Source organism: Scleropages formosus, chromosome 4 (assembly GCF_900964775.1).
Source record: "Scleropages formosus chromosome 4, fSclFor1.1, whole genome shotgun sequence".
Lineage (NCBI taxonomy): Eukaryota > Metazoa > Chordata > Actinopteri > Osteoglossiformes > Osteoglossidae > Scleropages > Scleropages formosus.
The window spans coordinates 22,400,454-22,422,749 of NC_041809.1; the positions used below are offsets into that span (position 1 = coordinate 22,400,454).

The following is a 22,296-nucleotide window of genomic DNA, read 5'->3' on the forward strand; positions in this document are numbered from 1 at the left end:
CATGCACACGCATAGCCTGCAATGGACTGGTGTCCCGTCCAGGGTGTACCTTCCGCAGCCTAGCGCACTGGGCCTCTGGGATACGCTTCAGATTGCCATGACCCTGACCTGGACAAGCAGTTCATGATAGTGAGCAAGTGAGAAATAATTATGTGTTTTAGCTTGCAAAAAATAACTGACACATGAGCTGCAAACCTGTTAATCTTACCGGTTATAATAGTTTTTAATAATAATTAATCTTCTTATTAGATCTCAGTGTTACCCCTAAATGGGCTTCAGTTCCATCTCTGAAAAAGTGCCTACTGAGCATACTGGTGCTTACAGACTAAGCGTGCTAGTAAAAAAACTGATAAGTCAGGCCAATGTCCGTAATGTTACCCTTCAGTCAATAGCGAGGGAGGAAATCTATCTATGTGTGAAAAGTGGATTGGGTGTATAAACACTTAGAGACATTCTTTAAAATCAAGGATAGTGCAACTGGAAGAGGACTCTACTGCTACAGTTCTCAGCCTCAGCAATGTGGAAGACAATTCTTCTGGTTTGTCTTGCGCTCTGCACTTGTCAGGCTGGAAAGAGTCCGTAAGTACACCTGTAACTATAGACATATTTAGTGCAAAGCTATATATGGTAAAAAAAAATAAAAAAAATCAAGGCTGCACAGACTTAAAATGCTCTATTCTAAAGCTGCAGGGGCTGGATTATTATGTAAAAACTGCCTAACTAGCATAGTAAAATTTGAATTAATTTTTCCTAGTGACAGATGTTATGCATTCTGTTTATTTGAAAGGAGTTTCCATTTTAGGAGATTGAAATGCAGAATTTGGCTTTATTGTATGTAGATGCAGAACAGACTGTAGATGCAGAATAGAGAATATTTGTAGAACTGTGTTGTGCCCAGCAATATGTAAATAGAGAATCTATTGACAAAAGAAGTTAATTTTCTCAGACTCAGTGTTTATTAGAATAGCAAAATGGGCCTGTGGATGTTCAGATGATGATCACTGTATGTCATGAAATTTTAATTTCTGTGGATATGGTTGATAGTTAAACTGTAGGACTTTGGATATCATCTTCCTGTAGGCTTTTCCTAGCTACATTCCCAGTTGAAGTCAAAGCGGGCACCGAATCCAACCTGTGCACCAGTATCTTTCACTCCACTGAGGCACTGAGTCTGACCTTCTTGCTGAAAGACAATGACCAGAGTAGAGTGCTATTCAACGGGACTGTTGAGCAGGACTTTCACCAGTGCATTCAGTTCCAGGTGAGCCCTTAAGTTCCATTTTTACATCTAGCTATTGTTTGTGACTATGCCATGATTATGCTTGGAAAATACACTTGTCTGTCTTATCTTGAGCTTTAAAATAGAGATTGCTTTACATGGCAATTAAATCCCCTCTGTGCAATACCAGATTTGTCCAAAGTGGCTTACCTTTATGCAGCTGGGCATTACAAGAGCAACTATTGTTAATTACAGTTCTCAAGGGAAGAAAACCTGGTCTTTTCTTGGAACACTCTAGTTCAGTCTTTAATGTTACATTACATTTCTTATTATAAATGCTGCAGAATTATTATACAGTACCGAGCTGCCATCAGGGCCAGTAAAATTTTTATTGTAAATGTATTTGTTTTAAATCGGGGCGAGTACTCTTCTTCCTGGAGTGCAAGGTTTCATTTTTAACACAACTCCACATTTATTAGAGTCTTTATTAAATAATACATTCTCATTTTTATATATAAATAAAACACTCATTAAAACACTCTCACTCACCATCTATAACTGCTTATTCCAAGGGAGGGTCATGGTAGTCCAGAGTCTATCCAGGAAGCACAAGGCACTAAGCAAGTCATGGTATACCTCGAACAGGAGACCAGTTCATCACGGACAATCATACAAATCATTAATTCACACATTTATGTACCACTGTCGATTTTGAGTCACCAGTTCACCTGAAAAGCATGAACTATGGAAGGAAACACTCTTTGAGCACAGGGAGAACATACAAACGCCACACAGACTGAGTGGGGATTGAACCTGTGTCAAATTGCTCAACCCAGGCCCTTTGAGGCACCTACACAATTGTCTTCTTCAACATGTCATCTCATTTATTAAAAAAAAATTTCAAAAGCTGCTGGATTGCAGTGCACCCAGAGAAGGGTTTTGTAAAGATAATTTATGTGTTACAGGGACCATAGGAGTTGCTCAGGGAAATTGTGATGGGTCATATGACATTATAAGACCTTTTGTCTTCCTCCTTCTCAGGCACCCCTTGTGCAGAGATGGACGACACAGTTCATTGAGGTGGAACTCAAAGGAACAAACTTTCAACTGACGGACAAAAAAGAAATACGTTTTGTGCCCAAGAGCACCCTAACTTTCATACGGACTGATAAACCTTTCTACAAACAGGGACAGACAGGTGCCCAATCTCTACTTCATTTACTCTACCTCTGTTTCAGCATCCAGCACCGGTTCATATGAAAATCATCTGTATTCATCCGTTCATTATCAGTAGCTGCTTGTTCATTCAGGGTCAGGGAGGAAATATTATAATATATAAAATATATAATTAATAATATTGTGTATTGTTAACATTCTGTTGATATGTTTTCTTTGTCTAGTGCATTTCAGAATTTTCAGCATGGACACAGACTTGAATCCCGTTAATCAACGGGTAAGAATCAAATGAGTTTCCACTTGGAGGGAGGAGTATGCAGTGTTAACCCCTTTTGTTTACCAATTGTGTGCCATGCTATTACTTAACCCCTGCTATGATATACTGAGCCACTTTAAAGCTAAAAAATTCAGGACTGAACTCCTGATTTTAGCACCTTGGCTATAAGGGTATATAGCATGATGTAGGTTAAAAATTAAAATTGAACTATGTATAATTACTACAACCAGCAAATGGAACATTAATTGATAATCTTCATTTTTCTAAAATTCTCAGTCAGGTAATAATTATTTGAATGAGTTCAATAACCAGCGCCACTCTATTTAAACATCAATCACTTTTATTAATGAAATACAGAAGTAATAACAATATAATTGTTGCCGGTGTCATTTCCTGAGACGTCATTATGTAATCTAGTTGGTGGCCGTTATCTCATGATACTTTAACAGGTTTCACCGGAATGGTTGGAGTCAAAATACTGCAAAATACAAAATACAAAAAAAAAAAAATAAAAATAACAATTTTTAAACAATTTTAAAAATAAAAGTCAGCTTTTAACTCCAGTGGAGTTAAATCAGTGGAGCCAGAGTCTTGTTACTGACGTTGCAACATTTTCAATATTATTTGTTTTTCTTGCATAAGTGGTAGCCCACAGATTAGATTAGTGAGGAGGTGTTTTGTCAGTAAGGTGGTGGGTTGTGTTCTGGGAACACATGTGGGTGAATGTTTGCATGGGCGTTCAAAGGTTCGTGGGCAGTGCAATTTGCTGGAAACAGCAAAAGAGAACCCGGTTTTATTGTAATTGAAAATGTCATTCATCTTTGCCCCTCTGCAGAGCATTTCCAGCAAGCAGCTGGGAAGCAGCACATTGCTAAATCCTACAGCAATCAATTAACATCCGTCCCGAGTTCAGCTGGTTTTTCAGCTCTCTTCAAACCTAAGCTGAAAAAATGAGGGGGTGCTCTGCCTAGCAGGAACTTTTGGACTGTGCTGTTTTGGACTGTCGATATATAACCTTTACCTGTTAACCTTTCATCGACTGATGTAAGAAAACAGGTGTTGTCAGCTGGAACTGTAATGAGCTTAGCTCTTCTCTCTTTCTCTTTTCTAGTATAACCTTGTGGAGTTGAAGGTAATGCAGCCGAATCATGAAAACATGAAAATGTGATGAAAATCCAGTGTGGTAAAACTATTACTGTATTTAGAGAGACTTGGATGAGCAGTGCTCCATCAATTGATCCATCTATTCACGCACTAATGACTCTTTTCACTCACAGAATTTTTACGGCTACGTAGTTGCACAGTGGCGCAACACCACCAGCAATGGCAAGTTTTTGCAGCTCTCCTACCCACTGAGTTCGAATGCGCCCCTGGGAGAGTACCATGTGATTGTCCACACTGACGGAGAAAAGACAGAGGAAGACTTTACAGTCAAAGAATATGGTGAGTCCATGCATTATTGCTGGCCTCGACTGGCAGTTTCCTTTTTGGCTCCTGCTGAAAAGATCAGGCATTTAAGTTACCCTGCTGGTTACTTCTTTTTGTCAAACATCACTAAACTCCTGCAGCTGGAAGACAGTTTAAGAGGGCAATTTAAAAAAAGGATGTTAGCAGCTGTCAAGAAAACAAAAAAACCTGTAACTATATCAAAACAAACAACATGGTTGTGGGGAGAACAGGTGGTATCATAGACTCATGGCTGTAAGGTGAGTTGCCTTGAGCAAACTATGTTACATGATTTTTTTTTCTACAAAACAACATATAACGCAGGGTATATGACATATATCCATATCCCTGCACTCCTGCCATTTGTTTTGTTGAGAGAAAAGTGGATTAAAAACTGGTGAAAGAAACATCAACAGTTTTCAAATATCTGTAATAGTACAACAGTAATATCAAATTAGAGGAGGTGCGGTGGTGCAGTGGCGCAGCGGGTTTTGCCGGGTCCTGGTCTCTGGCAGGTCTGGGGTTCAAGTCCTGCTTGGGTGCCTTGTGACAGACTGGTGTCCTGTCCTGGGTGTTTCCCCTCCAGCCTTATGCCCTGTGTTGCCAGGTTAGGCTCTAGTTTGCTGCAACCCTGCTTGGAACAAGTGATTTCAGTCTGTGTGTGTGTAATAGCAGATTATTAAAAAGACATCACAAGGAAACAATAGGACTTCATATAAATCTACTGAAAATTAGACCAGACCATGCGGCATCAGCTATGTAATGTTAATAATATTATTCACCAGTTTGCTTATCTTTCTTTAGTTATCCCCAGGTTTCAAGTAAAGGTGGATGCACCTTCGAGTATCAACATCATAGAAAAATTTCTGACAGTTGGAGCATGTGCCAGGTGAGTATGGATGTGTTTATGTGCTGCATTTTTCTAAATTAAGGAATAGTCAGTGGTAGCGATGATGATGATAATGATATCAGCAAGGCATTGCATAGTTTAATAATTGGCTGTGAATGATGTGGTTCTTCCTGTTCATGGATCTGGTCAGTTAAGAGGTATTTTTTCTAGCTACACCTACGGAAAACCTGTGGCTGGCATGGCAATGCTGAAGTTGTGTCGAGATCATATGTATCAGAGCTTCGATCCTAATGTCACTTCAGTGTGTCATGAGGAATTTGTCAAGGTGAGCAGATGTACACCATTTCAGTAAGTTAAAGACGTTACAGCTGAACTTCAAAACATGTATGCTAGATTTAGGCAATGCTCTTAAAACACCATACAGTGCTGCTTGAAAGTATGTGAACCCCATGTGTCCCTTAGTTTTACCATTAAATAATTATTTAATGGGGGGGGGGTGTGGTGGTGCAGTGGGTTTGACCTTGTCTTGCTCTCTGGTGGGTCTGGGGTTCGAGTCCCGCTTGGGGTGTCTGGTGATGGGTTGGCGTCCCGTCCCGGGTGTGTCCCCTCCCCCTCCAGCCTTGCGCCCTGTGTTGCCGAGTTGCACTCTGGCTCGCTGTGACCCCGCTTGGGACAAGGGCTTTCAGTGTGCGTGCGTGTGTGTGTGTGTGTGTGTGTGTGTTTGTGTGTGTATAATTATTTAATGAGAACCAGTCTTTCTAATCTGACTTAATAGGTGTGTAATGACCATATCCATGTGTTGCTTTAGAGGAAATCATGGGTGTAGTAGAAAAACAGTAGTGTAGGTGCAAAAATAAGTGAACTCCAAGTTGCATTGCTTAAACCAAGTAGGTAAATACAATCAGGTGTGTATATTATAATGATTTTATTAATTGCATCAGTTTATTTTATGATTTAATATATTTTTTTTAATTTTAATAATAATAACTATACTGTTCACATTCTTTCAAGCTGTACTCTATTAGCAGATCTGAATTATTGAATGAAACAGACTGACTTTAAAATTCTTTGAAATAAATATTAAAAGTCAGATTTTAATGTTTATTATCCAGAATGTCAATGAAATATCCTGGAATTACTGCTAAAAATAAGTTGAATATGTGTACTTGATTTTACATATTGAAAATTTCTTGAATTGCTAATGTATAATGTATCTAATCTAATGTATCTAATCTGTGTAAAAGATGTTTCCTTAAAATGACAATCCCATAACATTCTTTTTTGTTGCCGCAATGCTTAATATAGCCATATGCAGAATGTAAGCATGTTACATGCATTGTTTATTCCATGTCTATAGTTGAATGAATCTGGATGTGCCACCCATATATTCACCATGACCCATTTTACTGAGAATAGGAGCGAAAACCTTGAAAATTCACTGTCTCTCACTGTAAAAATAGAGGATGGAGGAACAGGTATCGTATACTGTAATTTTCAATTTGTTTCCTGCCTAATACCAAATGTAACTGCAATTACTGCATGTATTTCATCATTTTTTCTAGGTGTCATTTTAGAAAAATCTGCTTCTATAAATCTGGAATGTAAAATTGGACAGATAATTATAGAATTACCGAAAGAGTTTAGAAATGACTCCATCGTTGAGGGAAAGGTTAGTATGAAAAAATCTATTAACAAACTATATTATTCCTCAATTTTTTTTGGGGGGGGGTTATGTTCTCTTTAACATTCTTACTATTTTTTATGTAATATTTCCAATTTTTCATTTATATTTGAGCTTCCTAGATTATCAGCAGAATTGTGTTTCTGTATGATTATCAATGTCAGTCAAAATATATTTATTCCCGCCATTATTTTGTTTTTGGCTGCTATACACACACTAAACAATCAAGAAGGCTTTTTAAAAGAGAAACAAACAATTATTTAAAATGTTGCCAGTGCATAAATTAAGAATCTACCTCTTTTTTGCATCTAGATCAAAGCACTGTACTATAACAACACCCCCATTGCCAATATGTCAGTCTCTCTGTCATCCTGGTCCATTAACTGGTTTCAGACTGTAATTTCTGACATAAATGGCATAGCTTCCTTCTCCATAAATACAACTGGTTTGCCTGAAGTCTCTCTGTGGGTAAGGTCTAGTTCCTTTCCTTTGTGTATCTGTGTGTATTTATGAGTTAGTTTGTGTATTTTTTTACTGTTTTGGGAAGGCAAATCTTACTGTGTATATTTTGGCTTTGTTGTTTGTGTTCCTCAAAAATATTAAACTAATCACATGATGGTTTTAATGCAGTTTAATGCATTTTTTTAAACTGGACACCAAACATCTCCTAAACATGTGATTTATTTTGCAGGCAAATCCACACACTGAGCACAGTTTTCCTTCAATTAGTTGCCCCTATGTGGAAACTTCCGGTTCTACTCTGTATTCTCCCCGTCGTGAGGCTGAAGTATCTCAGGCATCCCCGGTATCCCACAGCACCCTGACCATCCAGCTAGTACAGGGTGTATCACCATGTGGGAAGGAGCAACAGTTCACGGTTCTGTATACCATCTTTAGGGAGAAGGCAGAGGAAGGCCCTGTGAATTTGCTGTACTTGGTTAGTTCCTAATGGTAAAAAACTCAGTACCAATCATACACAGGTGATGCAGCTGTTCCTGGAGTACGTGGTACAAATCACACTCAGTTAACCAGGACAGGCCATACAGATTATGCATTACATGTTTCCATCATTCATAGTAACTTTTACAAACTGTGATTCTTACTTATGCAGTAAATATATATTTAATGAATTATTCTCCAGACTATTATTCCTGAGTTACTATTGCATGAAATGAGTGAACTTTTCCCCCCCTTGACTTAGGTGTTGTCTAAAGGAAACATCGTTCATCATGGCCATGTGGCAGTCCCCTTCCAGGACAGCAATGGTGAGCTGATAACCATTGTTTTCACAGCACCTGCAGCAAAACAAAAATGGTAAACTCTTCTCTTGCTGCAGTGATACAAGGCCAGGTGTCCTTCAAAGTCCTTGTGACCCCTGACATGGCTGATGAACCTCGGCTCCTGGTATATGCTCTGCTTCCCAGCAAGAAGTTGGTAGCTGACAGCATAATCTTTTACCCAGAGAACTGCTTCAGAAATAAGGTAGTGTGTGAGCGCGCATGTATACCTGTTGCGTGTGTGTCTGCGCATGAACATGTCCCCGCAAGACTAAGAATGTTTATTCTTCTCTATCCACTTCGTTAAAGTGAACTTACTCTGCAAAAACTGCTTACTCACATGCAAATTCAGCCTTATCTCACTGTGGTTGTGTATGTATTTACGCATGCGTGTGTGTGTGTGTGTGTGTGTGTGGCGGTGGGGGTGTACGAATGTGTGCTAGGTTTCCTTGCAGTTTTCATCAGACCAGGCTGTTCCTGGTGAGGAGGTTGTCCTTCAGCTGAAGGCCTGGGCCGGTTCTTTGTGCGGCCTCACAGTTTTGGATCAGAGTGTAACGCTAATGGATCCAGAGAAGACTTTGACCGCTAAAAAGGTACACCCTGGTGTGGCTTACTTCAGCACTGTGAATCTCCTGTGTCTCCCTATAAAATCAGTGTGAGAAGACTCAGTGGTCGCTGAAACACATTTGGAGCAAAACTGCAGGTCCCAGTCCCAAAACACTTCGGTAATGTTCCTGCTCTTCCGTACGAAGGGGAAATGTGAAATACTGTTATAATTGACAACGGAACTATTACATTCAGTATGACAGCAGAATATACTCCCAATATTGCTGTTGTTTCCAGTTTGTTGTTCAGATTTATTATTGTTATTGTATGCAATTTGTCGCCCTTCTGTAACATAAAATGTGTGTGTTTATTCTGCTTAGATCTTTGGAAAGATACCATATCAAAGTATACGACGATACTCTCTGGATCCGTATGAAGGTTGTGTTCATGTAAGACTGAGACGCTCTGCACACTCTGAAGTGCTTGATGATTTTTCAGCAAATGCTCTTAGTTTGTTTCAGGTATGGAACTTTTTGTTTAGTTTTCCTAGTGCTAGTTTTCATAATACAGGGGTTTCTACCTATACAATCATGGGCAGTAATTTTCGCAAACTGTTTGTTAACTGATTCTATAAGAAATGTTGGTATGAAAAATGTTTATACCTGTCAATCCCTACAGTGCTGCTTTAAAGTGTATGAATGCCTTGTCTCCCTTAGTTTTAACAAGAAATCTTTATTTGATCAGAACCACACTTTTTCATCTGACATAATAGGTGTGTAATTACCAATTCCATTTGCTGATTTAGAGGAAATCATCTGTGTAGTACAAAAAAACTGAAGAAGTAGAAGTGCAAAAATAAGTGATTTTATAATTGCATTAGTTAAGCCTAGTAAGTAAGTAGAATCATGTGTGTAAATCATGATCATTTATTCATTTTATAAGTTTAAGATTTAAGATTTAGATTCTATGAGTTTATTTCAATATTTTATACAGGAATAATCGCCATCCCTATAGGGTTCACATACACATCAAGCAGCACTGTATACCTACAGTATATACCAATATTTCTCAAATACAGAAATACTGCAGAGTTCATTTGTTCATTTATATCTCATCTATTTATTTTAAACTGATATCCAAGCTTTAGGCTAGAGTAGTAGGGTCTCTAGGGGATCTGTGATCTCTGGGTTGAATTTTTACAAAAAAAATATAATTCATTTTTGTAGCCTCAGAAAAACATAACAATGCTAATCAATTTCATATCAGAAAAATTTATGGCTTCACTTACAGGTGTAGTACAAGAAAATCTGTTATACCATTTATGGTTTCTTTCTTCAGAACCTGGAACTAAACACTCTGACCAACTTGCCTAAGCCCCTTCCACGTTGCTTAATATTTAATGGAAAAATATTTCAGCGTTCAAATGAGTTTCATGTAAGGGATCAATGGGAAGGTTCCACCCATTTGTACCACAATACTGACAATAAGGCACGGGCATTTTTCCCCGAGACATGGCTTTGGGATCTCGTGGAGGTGGGGTAAGTATTGCACACCTGGCAAGCCACACAATAACCTGCCAATTGTAGTGGTTCCAAGAATCATTTCTGCAGGCTATATAATTCTGCTTGAAAGTATGTGAACCCTATTGAGATGGTTATTATTCTTCTATAAAATATTAAAATAAACTTATAGAATCTAAATGTTTAATTGTAAATTTATGTAATGAATAAACAATTATGATTTAGACATGACTGTACTTATCTACTTTCTTCAACCAATGCACCTACACTACTTCCGTTTTTCTACAATGTGCACGATTTTCCCTAAAAAAACTCATGAGATTGGTAATTACACACCTATATTATGTCAGATGAGAAAGACTGCTTCTGATTAAATAACAATTTTGTGATAAAACTAAGGGACAGAAGGCGTTCACATACTTTCAATCAGCGCTGTGTAAGGCTGTAATTGTTTGTAGCAAGCTTGTATTTTCTTTGTATGGGCTCGAGTGTTTACCTATATGTGCATGTGTATTTCTTTCCCTGTGCAGGGAATCTGGATCCACCATGATCCCTCTCAAAGCCCCTGACACCATCACTTCCTGGGAGACAGAGGTAATCTGCCTGTCTGGCAAGGGGGTGGGCCTGGCAGCCCCCTCAAAACTCACTGTCTTCCAGCCTTTCTTCCTGGAACTCACCTTACCTTACTCCATCGTCCGTGGGGAGCTCTTTGAGCTCAGAGCAACTGTCTTCAACTTTGAGCCCAAGTGCATCATGGTAACTACCCCCATTCTGTACACTGCACATGTGTAAGTAGTTTTGTGACGCTGTAAAGAGTTTGTGAAACATGCATGAGTGAAGTTCATGGAGTTTGTTTTTCATACTGCCGCCTTTAGTAATCTTAACGATAGGTCCAAATGGCAATTGCAGGACCAGAGTGTGCAAATGGATGTGATTTCTTTATGTTGTGCCAGTGTTCTGGTGAAGGCATGCACATTTCTGTTAGGTGACGGTCATGGTAGCCACATCCACAGACTACACTCTTAAACCCATGGCCGACAGTGAATATTCCACCTGTGTGTGCCAGTGGAAGACATTCCGCTGGACATTGATTCCCTCAGTACTTGGTGAGCATACATACCCCATTTCCAAAGGAAATGTCATCTACCATATTTCCACAGAAGGGAGATCATAGTGACTTGCTGTAGTGACCTTCCCTAAGGCCTCTTCTATGCTGTCTGAATATGAATGGTTTTTACTTAGCTTTAACCATGCTGACGGACTGGCATCCCATCCTGGGTGTGTCCCCTCCCCCTCCAGCCTTGCGCCCTGTGATTCCGGGTTAAGCTCCGGCTCGCCACGGATGTGAAACACTGGTTTCAAACAGTGTGTGTGTGTGTGTGTGTGTGTGTGTGTGTGTGTGTGTGTGTGTGTGTGTGTGTGTGTGTGCGTGTGTGTGTGTAACTGTGCTCCCTTAAACCATGGATGATTACATTGTCGCTGCTCATTGTGAATGTATGTTTTGCACTTTATGTGCTTATGCACTGGATGCCATTCACGTAATTAAGTTCCTGAAATGTGTGTCACAGGTCAGAATCTCTGTCTGTCCATCTAGGGTCTGTCAATGTCAGTGTGACAGCAGAAGCTGTGCAGTCCCAGACGATATGCGATAATGAAGTGGTCAGTGTTCCGGAGAAAGGCCGTATTGACACGGTGACTCTCCCCCTGCTAGTAAAGGTGAGTCAACCCAACTTAACTATGGAAGAAGATAAATTCTTGCAGCCAGTTAGGTAAAGTACTCTATCAGTTCATCTGAAGTGTAACACAGCGTATTGGGCAATATCATGTCATGAAGTATTGTCACATTCATACTAAAAAGACTATTTGGTCAATGCATTCTTTGAGCTTATTCACCAGTCAAATCTGGGACAGAAAACATTCAATAGGATGTAAAAACAAGACCACTGGCTCAATTTGAGCCAATCATAAATTTTCTACACTGTAAAATAAACACTAAAACACAAAGGTAAGCTGACCCACTCAGATAGAAAGATACCCAGTGCCAGGCATGGGAGTTAATGTTGAGGTGTCCTGGTACTGGCATCAATAAAGACAAGGATGCTACAAAGGTAGCTTGGAGAGTCTAAGACATTTAACACTTTTCCAAAATAATCCACACTACAACCTGAAACCTTTATTGAACCGACGCTCCCTTCCTACCTCATTGCCAACTGTTCACATATTGTCTCCCATGTTTTCAGGCTGAAGGGACTGAAAAGTCAGTCAATCATGGATGGCTGCTCTGTCCAAATGGTATGTGTGCATCTGTACCCAGAATTCAATTGATATTTACATTTTCTTGTTTAGCACAAGGTTCTCATCAGATCAGCATATAGGTTAAGACCATATAGATACATCAGTTGCTGCCTAACTCCACATAGCACATGAAAGGGCAACCAACCATCACGGTGGCACAGCAAATAGTATTGTTGTTTCACAGTGGCTGGATGTAGTGGGAGGATGTGGGTTCAATCCTTGCATGGTCTGTGTGGAGTTTGCATGTTCTCCTTGTGTTTGCGTGGATTTCTTCTAGGTGCTGTTGTTTCTCCCAGAATCCAAAAACATTTCAGGTGAATTGGTCATTCTAAATTGCCTACTTTCTTTCTGTGTATGAGAGTATATTATGTTGTTCTGGTGTGTAGATGAGTGATTAAGTGCAGATAGTGTATCTAGCATTGTAAGTCATCTTGAATGAAAAAGTATCAGGTAAATACTTCATGGAATTGTAAGTTGCTTTGGAGAAAAGTGTCTGCTAAATGAATTAATGTAAGTGTCAGGCAAACCAATGAGCAATGATCTGTCTTTCATCCTAAATCCATATTTCTTACTCACACTTTAAAAAGGTTGCATCCCTAATAAGTCAGAGGTTAGGTGCTCTGTACTAATGAGTGTAATGTTTGTAGTCTTGTAATATATCAATTGATGCAGAAGCATTCTGAAAAAGCTATAAAGTTACAGATTTATAGTCCTAGTTGTGTTCATAAGTTGAAGATCCAATGTATAAAGTATAGTATGAAGTATAATAAAAGTAGACAGAACATTGGCTATATTGTCCTTGAGTCATACAAAGGGTCTCAAAACCCATCTCTTTTGGACCATTTTCTCTCCTGACAGCTACATCAGTTTGTTTGACACCTTTTATCTGTAACGAATGTTTCATTTTTTACTCTGTGACGTCTTAATAAATTATTGATTAATATTGTTGAATGGGGGGGTGCGGTGGCGCAGTGGGTTGGGCCGCAGTCCTGCTCTCCGGTGGGTCTGGGGTTCAAGTCCCGCTTGGGGTGCCTTGCGATGGACTGGCGTCCCGTCCTGGGTGTGTCCCCTTCCCCCTCCGGCCTTACGCCCTGTGTTGCCGGGTAGGCTCCGGTTCCCCGTGACCCCGTAAGGGACAAGCGGTTCTGAAAATGTGTGTGTGTGTGTATTGTTGAATGTTATTTTACATAAATTAATATTGTTTTAATTTTCATTGTCATTTATTTTGAAATATGGTATTTTGTCATGGGTACAAGAACAGTGGTCCTCTTGGGACTGGAAACTGATTTGATCTGGTCACAGAGTATGTTCCCATGTGCTTGTGTGCTCTCATGTTCTCCCTTGAGGGAGGCTTTGACCTTTGATGCTGTCTGTAACTGTGTCTGCAGGAACATCACTGAAGGAAGAAATCCATCTGCAGTTTCCAGCCAATAAGGTGGAGGGTACTGGCTACGCCTCCCTGTCTGTCCTTGGTAAAACAAGACTGCTGCCTACTTGCTAAAAAACGTTGACTTTCTGCTTTCATCCATACATCATGTTTTATATTAAACAAATTGTTAGTCCAGTGGGATTTGAAAATATAATATTTTGGTCATATCTCCACTGTGTCAGGTTCCTATTCATCCTTTTGCCCTACAGCCAGATAATTAATGCTGATGAGCCCCATCCAGTTGGGCACTGGACCAGCTGTTCTGATCTAAACCCTGATGGTGTTTCTCTCTGCAGGGGATATCTTGGGCCGAGCTCTGCAGAACCTGGATGGAATGCTGGCCATGCCATATGGCTGTGGTGAGCAGAACATGGCGTTGCTGGCTCCCAACATCTATATACTAGAGTACCTGAGAACCACGCAGCAGCTGACCCCTGCCCTGCTCCAGCAGGCTACCCAGTTCCTCAAAATTGGTAAGAGGGCCTGACTGTGAGTCACACGTTTCTGGGTAATGCTGTTGGGTCACAGGCTTGCTCCCTCAGCCTTTTGCCAAGACATAAGAATATGTTATGGTTGCAGTTCAGTGCTCAGAAAAAATTTTGTATCTGGATAAGATTGCTAAACCCCCAGTTAGAGTATGAAAAAAACAGATGTAGAGGTCAAGATGGACTGAAAGGGGGATGTTGTACACAGAGCAGAAGGTCAAAAACTTTTTGTTTCAGACAATGTTTATTTTAGAGTATGATTTCTGTGATAAAACTACGGTAACATCACAGTGCGGTGGGGGTTGCACAGACTAGTCGATTAGTCAATTTTTCGATTTTACTGCTCTGCGATGATGATATAAGCTTGGCGTCGACTAGTCGCTGATCACATGATTGACACTAACAACATGGACGCCTCCGAGAAGACAACAGGTGAGGAGCCTGGTGGTCATTGCAGTAAACCAGCATCGATTCATCAAGTGTGTGGAAATACTTCACTAAAGATGAAGTCTGTGCTACTAACACTAGCAGAGGAACGATCCAAATCTGAAAAGTAAAAGCTGTGACTGAGCAGGACTATGACAGCGAGTAGGCTTACAGGCTAGATCGTGCGTGAGTTTTGTTTTCCTCCCCAAGTTTTATACCGTTATTTATTTTGCATCAGTCTTTTTTTCTTTTGCACTTAAATGGGAGTTGTAGCATAAGCATACAAGTGTTAGTGTTGCTGCTGAGTTGCAACCTGTTATACATATATATCGTATGTATGAGCTGTCTGTTGTCAGCATATCCATTCAGTTTGAGAATACAGATTGTCGGTTGTTCCAAAGCATTCCCTTCTCCTGTTTTTTTTCTATGACATCATCAGCGATTAGTCAAGGTCAAGTCGACTTTCATCGCATAACTGTCGACTTTAAAAAATCTGAAGTCGTGCAACCCCTACAGTGCAGTTGACATAGGATAAAGCTGCAAAGTAATGTAATGTTGCACTCAAACAGGCTATCAGAGACAAATGATGTACCAGCATAGCAATGGGGCATTCAGTACCTTTGGTGACGAAAGCACACAGAACAGTTGGTGAGCATATCTACAGTATTTGTATATAAAATGTAACATACTGTAATGGTGTGTCCGTGCGTGTGCGTGTGTGTGTGTGCCGATTTTAACTAGTTTCATGTCTTCCAGGTTAACGGCATTTGTAATGAGGTCCTTTAACAGAATGCAGTCATTTGTTTACGTCGACCCCAAATTGATCAATGAAGCCAGGAAATGGTTAGAAAGGAAACAGAAAAAGGATGGTTGTTTCCAAACTGTGGGGAAACTTTTCAACAACAGAATGAAGGTCCATTTTTACATTGTTGTTCTTACATTTTTCTGATGCTTTTCTCCAACACAATTCAAACCACTGAACTACCTGCAATTATCTACCCATTTGTACGTCTGGATATTGTTTTTACTGGAGCAATTTACTCAAAGGTACTGCAGCAGGAGCTGGTCCAAAGGCAGCAGGTTTAACCGTTATAACACCTACTGCCACATACTAAGCATTTTTTTTCTTATGGTGAATTTAAGAGGAACTATTGTCCAAATATTTCCTGTCCATCCATCCATTTCAACATGTCTAAAAAGGGTGACAAAGATCACAAATGTAAAATTTGGACCACTCGCTAAATAAAAACTATGTAAAAGTATAGTATGTTGTTGTTTATATATAACATTTCTTTGAACAACAACTAATAGATAATATTGTTAGCAAGCTCCTACCACAGGGTAGTCTAAGCTCAATCAAAATAAATACAAGTTACAGTACACATTTTATAAGATTAAAAAATGTGCCATTCTTTAATTTTTTTTAGATTTTTGTTTGAAAAATTTCATCACTACCAAAGTTTTTTTCTTAAATTCCTTTTTTTTTGTCTTTTAGGGTGGAGTTACAGATGATGTGACCATGACTGCCTACATCACTGCAGCCCTGCTGGAGATGAACATGTCTGTGTCCGTGAGTATACCCCTGTGGAACACTCAGGTCCTGTAGCTGTTTCAAGCAACTCATTTGAAGCTAATTGTAAAGCACCCAGTTAACAAGGCAGGTGTTATTTGGGCTGGATCATTATAATGTCCTTTTGGCCGTTCTTTGGTTTCCTTTTAGTACGTTAGGTCTGGCATCATAAAACCAAGGAATAATCACCCTTTTTACAAGAGGTAATCCTAAACTAAAAACTGAATTTGTAATTTTCTCCTGTCTGTATGAGAAGGCATGTCTATACTCCTTTAAAAATTCAGCCAGTGTGTTGCAAATTTATAGGATACTCTGAACTGCCATGATTGACAACTGTCCAACCTGTTTATTAATCACAATATGAGTATGAATTTGTTTTTTCCCCGCAAGGAGCCTGTGTTGACCAAAAGCCTGGCATGTCTGCGGAATGCCACTAGTGATCTGTCCAGCACATATACCACTGCTCTACTGGCCTACACCTTCAGCCTTGCCAGGGAGACAGAAATTCGCCATCAGCTCTTGGAACATCTTAATGCTGTGGCATCCAATGAAGGTAGTGTGCAGTTCACTTCATTGACTTCAAGCAAGGAAACCCACACAGACACGGGCAGAACATGCAAACTCCATTCAGACTGAGCAGCAATCGGATCTGTGTTCTCTCGCACCATTCAGGCACTGTGAGACGGCCGGTGCAGCTCGCTCTATTTTAAATCTTAATTTGGTGGAAGGACATCTGTACGAACTAACTCATTTTATCAGATACATTTTCCCTCTTGAACGGGGTGTTACTTCATTGAGTTGTGTGTTGATTTGGAGAACAGTATCTGCTAAATGAAAAATGCAAATTTGAAAATAATTATACCAATGTAACTTTTTAAAACTTGTTCATGAGTTTAGCATGTTTACATTATCACTGAAAATTTGTAAATTCAGACAGCGGTGCCTCTTTTATGCATACATATATATGTAGGGCAGTGGGGAACAGGTAGCAGCAGATAATGTAGTAGTTATAGGCATTGCCTTGCAGTCAGAACCCAGGTTTAAACCCAAATTTAAATCCCACCTCCTTCTGCAGTACCCATGGTCAAGACAATAATCCTGAACTGTTCCAAAAAAATGTCCCAGCTGCATAAATTGCCAAATTATTGTAAACAATGTAGTATATAAACCTCGCATTGTAAGCTGCTTTGGAGCAAACTTTAAGTTAAATTAATAAAGAATAAGAAGATGACCTGTCTCCTAGCCTGTGCAGAGTATCTGATCATGCATCATGGTGTGTATCCTTCAGGTGGATTCCTGTACTGGTCCCCACCCAGCTCTGATGCCTCCTCATCACTGTCAGTCGAGATGAGCTCCTATGTGCTGCTGGCTGTCCTGAACCACACCCCATTATCCTCTTACGACCTAGGCCAGGCTGCCCGTATCGCTGGCTGGCTGGTCAGGCAGCAAAACTCGCAGGGAGGCTTCTCTTCCACACAGGTACGAACAAAGTCACCAAAGCAGGAATACCCACAAGCCCAAACATGGTGTGGTCATCAATATGGTGTGTGTTTATTTGTATTGGTGCAGGACACAGTGGTGGCTCTGCAGGCTCTATCATTTTATGCTACCCTGACCTACAACCCTGAGGGCTCCGCCACCGTTGCCGTGCAATCCTCGGACAAGGAGTTGCACCGGTTTGAGGTGGACCAGAGCAACAGGCTGCTCAACCAAGAGAGGGTGCTGCACCATATCCCGGGGCAGTACACCATCGAGGCACAGGGCACAGGCTGCGTTTCTGTGCAGGTTGGTGTTGATAAATACTGGTGTTTATCTGTCATATGTACTGAATCCAGCGTGTTGTAACAAGTCATCTGCAAATTTTTGCTTGAATTCAACCTCTCAGGGTACATTTAGAATCTGCATGAGTGTTGGTCATCAGGGTTTTTCATCAGCTACTTTCTCTCGTCATTTCACAGATAGTGCTCCACTACAACATCCCTCCTCCAACTGATGTTTCTGTCTTTGATGTCAAGGCACACATAGAAGGCAACTGCACCAGCAGCCGTAGGAGAGTGCTTCACCTCCGTGTGAAGTAAATCTGTTTCTTTTCGTTAAACAGGCAGCTGTAAGGTGGCATTATGGCATGTAGCGCTAGTGCATCACAACTTCTGGGTTATGGGTATGGCCCTAGGTGCAAAGACAGCTCTGTCTGTGTGGAGTTTGCATGTTGTCTCAGTGTTCTCACTGGTGTTCACTGGGCACTCCGGTTTTCTCCCACAGTTCAAAGACATGTGTTCCAGGTGAATTGGTGAATCCAAAACTGCCCTTAGTAAGGAACTGTGTGAGTGTGTTACACTTCTCTGCTGTCTAAATAGGTGAATGATTGTGGGTAGCTCAATATAGTATATTTAGCATTGTAAGTGGCCTTGAACAAAGGCTTCAGCTGAAGACTAGTTAAAAATAATTGTACATCTCTGTAAAGAAAAGCATCTGCAAAATGAATAAATGTAAATTCAAGGCCCCAGTGGCTGCAGCTGTTTTCCTGTAGGGGGAGTATAGGGACTGGGCTATCATTTTGTTCCACTGTCCTGTTCATGGTGTCATGTGTCACTGTGGGAAGGTTTACTGGGTGGCTGCTGCTTCAGAAGTCACTCACCCACAGAAAGTTTTTGAATAAACACAGCCAGTTAAAACCAGGCTCAATAAATGACTACATATAAGGACTTCAAAACCAATGTGTAAACTGGAGTGATGTTGTAGAATTCCATCCTGCATCCAACTTCACAGATATAATGGACCAAGGAACATCACAAACATGATGATTGTGGACGTGTCAATGCTGTCTGGGTTTGCCCCGGAAAAAGAGTACCTCCAGACGGTGAGCTGTTAGTGCCGAGATGTGAATCGTTTGCATTAGACTCTCTGTTATGTGGGATGCTAGTAAAAGGCCATGTAATAATCCCACTTTGTAATTTTTTTTTGTTTTGTTTTTACTGGAGCAATATCATAATGTCTTCTGGTCACATGGGAGTTTGATTCACATCTAAATATATCACATTATCCACCACACTTTACCTTAGTTATGACTGTGACCTGATTCATTAAGTGTACCTTGGGGACGTTGATGAGTTCAGATGACTACAGATGTAATAACTCTTTACCTCTCCCTCTTTTTAGCTGAAGGAAAGCTCAGTGGTGGATCGCACCGAGATTGAAAATGATCATGTGATACTGTATCTTGATGGGGTGAGTGCACAGTTGTTAGTAGGCACACAATGTGGTGTATGGTTGTTTTTGGGGTCTCTGAAATACTCTGAGGTGCTGAAATAAGAAGTTATATTTTACAGATTCCAGAGAATACACCTAAAAACATCACAATTGAACTCCGACAAGAGGTCTTAGTGAAGAATTTGAAGCCAGCAGTGGTCAAGGTCTATGACTACTATCAGACCAGTAAGCAAGAACGGTTGTTGTCATGGACTTAAACAGGGCAACTTAGGAATGTGAGAGGACAGCAGGGTAGCATGGTGGTTAAAGAGATGAACGTCCTTGGTAAATTGGTATAAATATATATGGCAAGGATATCGACAAGCAGTTACTGAAAGTGAGTGAGTGAGTTTATACATGGGCATGTACAGCATATATTCATCCCACTCAAAGGTGTTTGTGTATGTGTGTAGTCCATGGCGGTTGTAGGCCTGTGTTCACTTACAGTGTGTCTTACCACTTCTAGGCGACCATGCCGTAACAGAATACACCTCAAACTGTGCTCAAGGTAAGTGTCACGATAAACATGTAGATTCTCTAGTCATTGAATCAGCTCCTTTGGTGGGGTTAATGGGTGACACCAATGTGTCTTTGCATTGTTATACACTATATGGCCAAAAGTATGTGGACACCTGACCATCATACTTGTATGAGCTTGTTGAACATCCCATTCTAAAACCATAGACATTACTATGGAGTTTCCCTCCCTTTGTTGCTTCAACAGCCTCCACTCTTCTGGGAAGGCTTTCCACAAGACTTTGGTGTTTGTCTGTGGGAATTTGTGTCGATTCAGCCAAAAAAGCATTTGTGAGGTCAGGTACTGATGTTGGACGTGAACACATGGCATGCAATCAGCGTTCCAGTTCATTCCAAAGGTGTTTAGTAAGGTTGAGGTCAGGGCTCTGTGCAGGCCACTCGAGTTCCTCCACACCAAAGTCGTTAAACTATGTCTTTATGGACCTGACTTTGTGCACAAGGGCACAGTCATGCTGGAACAAAAAAGGGCCTTCCCCAAACTGTTGCCACAAAGCTGGAAGTGTACAATTGACTTAAATATCTTTGTATGCTGTAGCATTAACAGTACCCATCACTGGAACTAAATGACCTAGCTCAAACCCTGAAAAACATCCCCAGACCATTATCCCTCCTCCACCAAACATTACAGTAAGCACTATGCATTCTGGTAGGTAGTGTTCTTCTGGGATACACCAAACCCAGACTCATCCATCAGAATGCCAGATAGTGAAGCATGATTCATCACTCCAGAGAACACATTTCCACTGCTCCAGAGTCCAATAACAGTGTGCTTTACATTTATTTATTTAGCAGACGCTTTTCTCCAAAGTGACTTCCAATGGATACTATGTAGTGTTATCAGCCCCCACACCTTATTCATCGAGGTGACTTAACACTGCTAGATCTACTACTTACAATGGGTCACTCATCCGTACACACTTTCTCTATCACTCACACACTGTGGAAGAACATGAACAGCATGTCTTTGGACTGTGGGAGGAAAACCGGAGCACCTGGAGGAAACCCACGCAGACACAGGGAGAACATGCAAACTCCACACAGACTGAGTGGGGATCGAAGCCACGTCCTCTCACACCACCCAGGCACTGTGAGACAGCAGCGCTACTCACTGTGCCACCGTGCTGTCCCGCCACTGTGCTTAACACCACTTCAGCTGGTGCTTGGCATGATGTATAGTGATTTTGGGCTTGTGTACAACTGCTCAGCCATGGAAATCCATTTCATGAAGTTCCAGATGCACAGTTCTTGAGCTGATGTTGCTCCCAAAGGCAGTTTGGAACTCTGTAGTGAATGATGCAAGAGGATAGCTGATTTTTACGCGCTACACGCTTCAGCACTCGATAGCTCCACTCTGTGAGTTTGCATGGTGTACCGCTTCGTGGCTGAGCTGTTGTTTCTCCTAGGTGCTTCTATTTCACCATAATAACAGTTACAATCAACCAGGGAATATCTAGCAGAGCAGCAATTTCACGTACTGACTTGCAGCAAGGGTGGCATCCTATGACAGTGCCACGTTTAAAGTCACTGAGCTCTTTAGAACAACACATTGTACTGCCAAAGTGCGTCAATGGAGACTGCATGGCTATTTGCTGTATTTTATGCAATTGTTAACAATAAGTGTGGCTGAAACACCCGAACTCAGTAATTAGGAGGGGTGTTCACATAGTTTTGGCCATATAGTGTATATATTTATATTTTTGCATGTTAATGTCCTATTTCAATCAGACATCAAAGGTTCCAACATGATCTTGTTTTTTGTTATTCTGCAGACTAGAAAAAGGAGGAAAACCCATAACTGTGAGAAGGACAACAGTGTTATAGGCACTGGTGTTGTGAACATCCATCTGGAGCCCACCCAAGCCTCCTCCTGAAGTGTCCATCTGCTAAAGCTCACTACATCGGAACTTCTTCTCTAGAATAACAGCTTTGCTTTTGAATGTGTATAATGTGTAGCCCTCTGTAAATGTAATATCCATTAGCATAGCAGACCGTTCAAAATAAAATACAGAAATGATATCCAGATCCATCCAAATGATCATCCAGATCATAATATTCTGCATATATTCTGCATATCACACTTAGATATGAAGCCACATTTTTATTATGAAAGGTCATAATATATGCAGTATATTCCACAAATCTGTGAACTGCCATATGAAACTAAAAGTGATGTATACATTGTCAATACATCTTGAATATGGGAAATATATTTTAGTGACCATGATGGTGCTTGAGATGTTGGCTTGTCTTGGGTGATGGAAGTGGTAATATAAGATACCACTATAATCGTGCAGATTTCTGTACTGGTCCCCT

The 22,296-nt window shown here is 40.6% G+C and overlaps 1 protein-coding gene across 1 annotated transcript; it reads left to right on the forward strand.

The window, feature by feature from the left end:
* Nucleotides 1–375: 375 nt before the first annotated feature.
* Nucleotides 376–22,200, forward strand: LOC108936246 (alpha-1-macroglobulin-like). Its single transcript, XM_018755519.1, has 35 exons — nt 376–579; nt 1,081–1,261; nt 2,261–2,417; nt 2,620–2,672; nt 3,784–3,804; nt 3,950–4,115; nt 4,923–5,007; nt 5,179–5,293; nt 6,326–6,443; nt 6,531–6,637; nt 6,962–7,117; nt 7,341–7,586; nt 7,851–7,914; nt 7,986–8,131; nt 8,370–8,519; nt 8,853–8,993; nt 9,811–10,010; nt 10,523–10,748; nt 10,978–11,098; nt 11,587–11,708; nt 12,233–12,284; nt 13,676–13,759; nt 14,013–14,189; nt 15,197–15,275; nt 15,384–15,540; nt 16,123–16,197; nt 16,588–16,750; nt 17,486–17,676; nt 17,767–17,982; nt 18,156–18,271; nt 18,967–19,057; nt 19,357–19,425; nt 19,527–19,632; nt 19,913–19,954; nt 21,753–22,200. Exons 1-35 carry the CDS (start codon nt 518–520, stop codon nt 21,755–21,757), a joined length of 4,260 nt encoding a protein of 1,419 aa, XP_018611035.1. The 5' UTR covers nt 376–517; the 3' UTR covers nt 21,758–22,200.
* Nucleotides 22,201–22,296: the final 96 nt, after the last annotated feature.

Excerpts from the sequence above, each read along its gene's own strand:
- LOC108936246 (XM_018755519.1), top strand. The coding sequence starts at position 518 with ATGTGGAAGACAATTCTTCTGGTTTGTCTTGCGCTCTGCACTTGTCAG. Across the intron at positions 4,116-4,922 it reads CTTTACAGTCAAAGAATATG|TTATCCCCAGGTTTCAAGTA; the intron begins GTGAGTCCATGC and ends ATCTTTCTTTAG. Across the intron at positions 7,915-7,985 it reads CCCCTTCCAGGACAGCAATG|TGATACAAGGCCAGGTGTCC; the intron begins GTGAGCTGATAA and ends CTCTTGCTGCAG.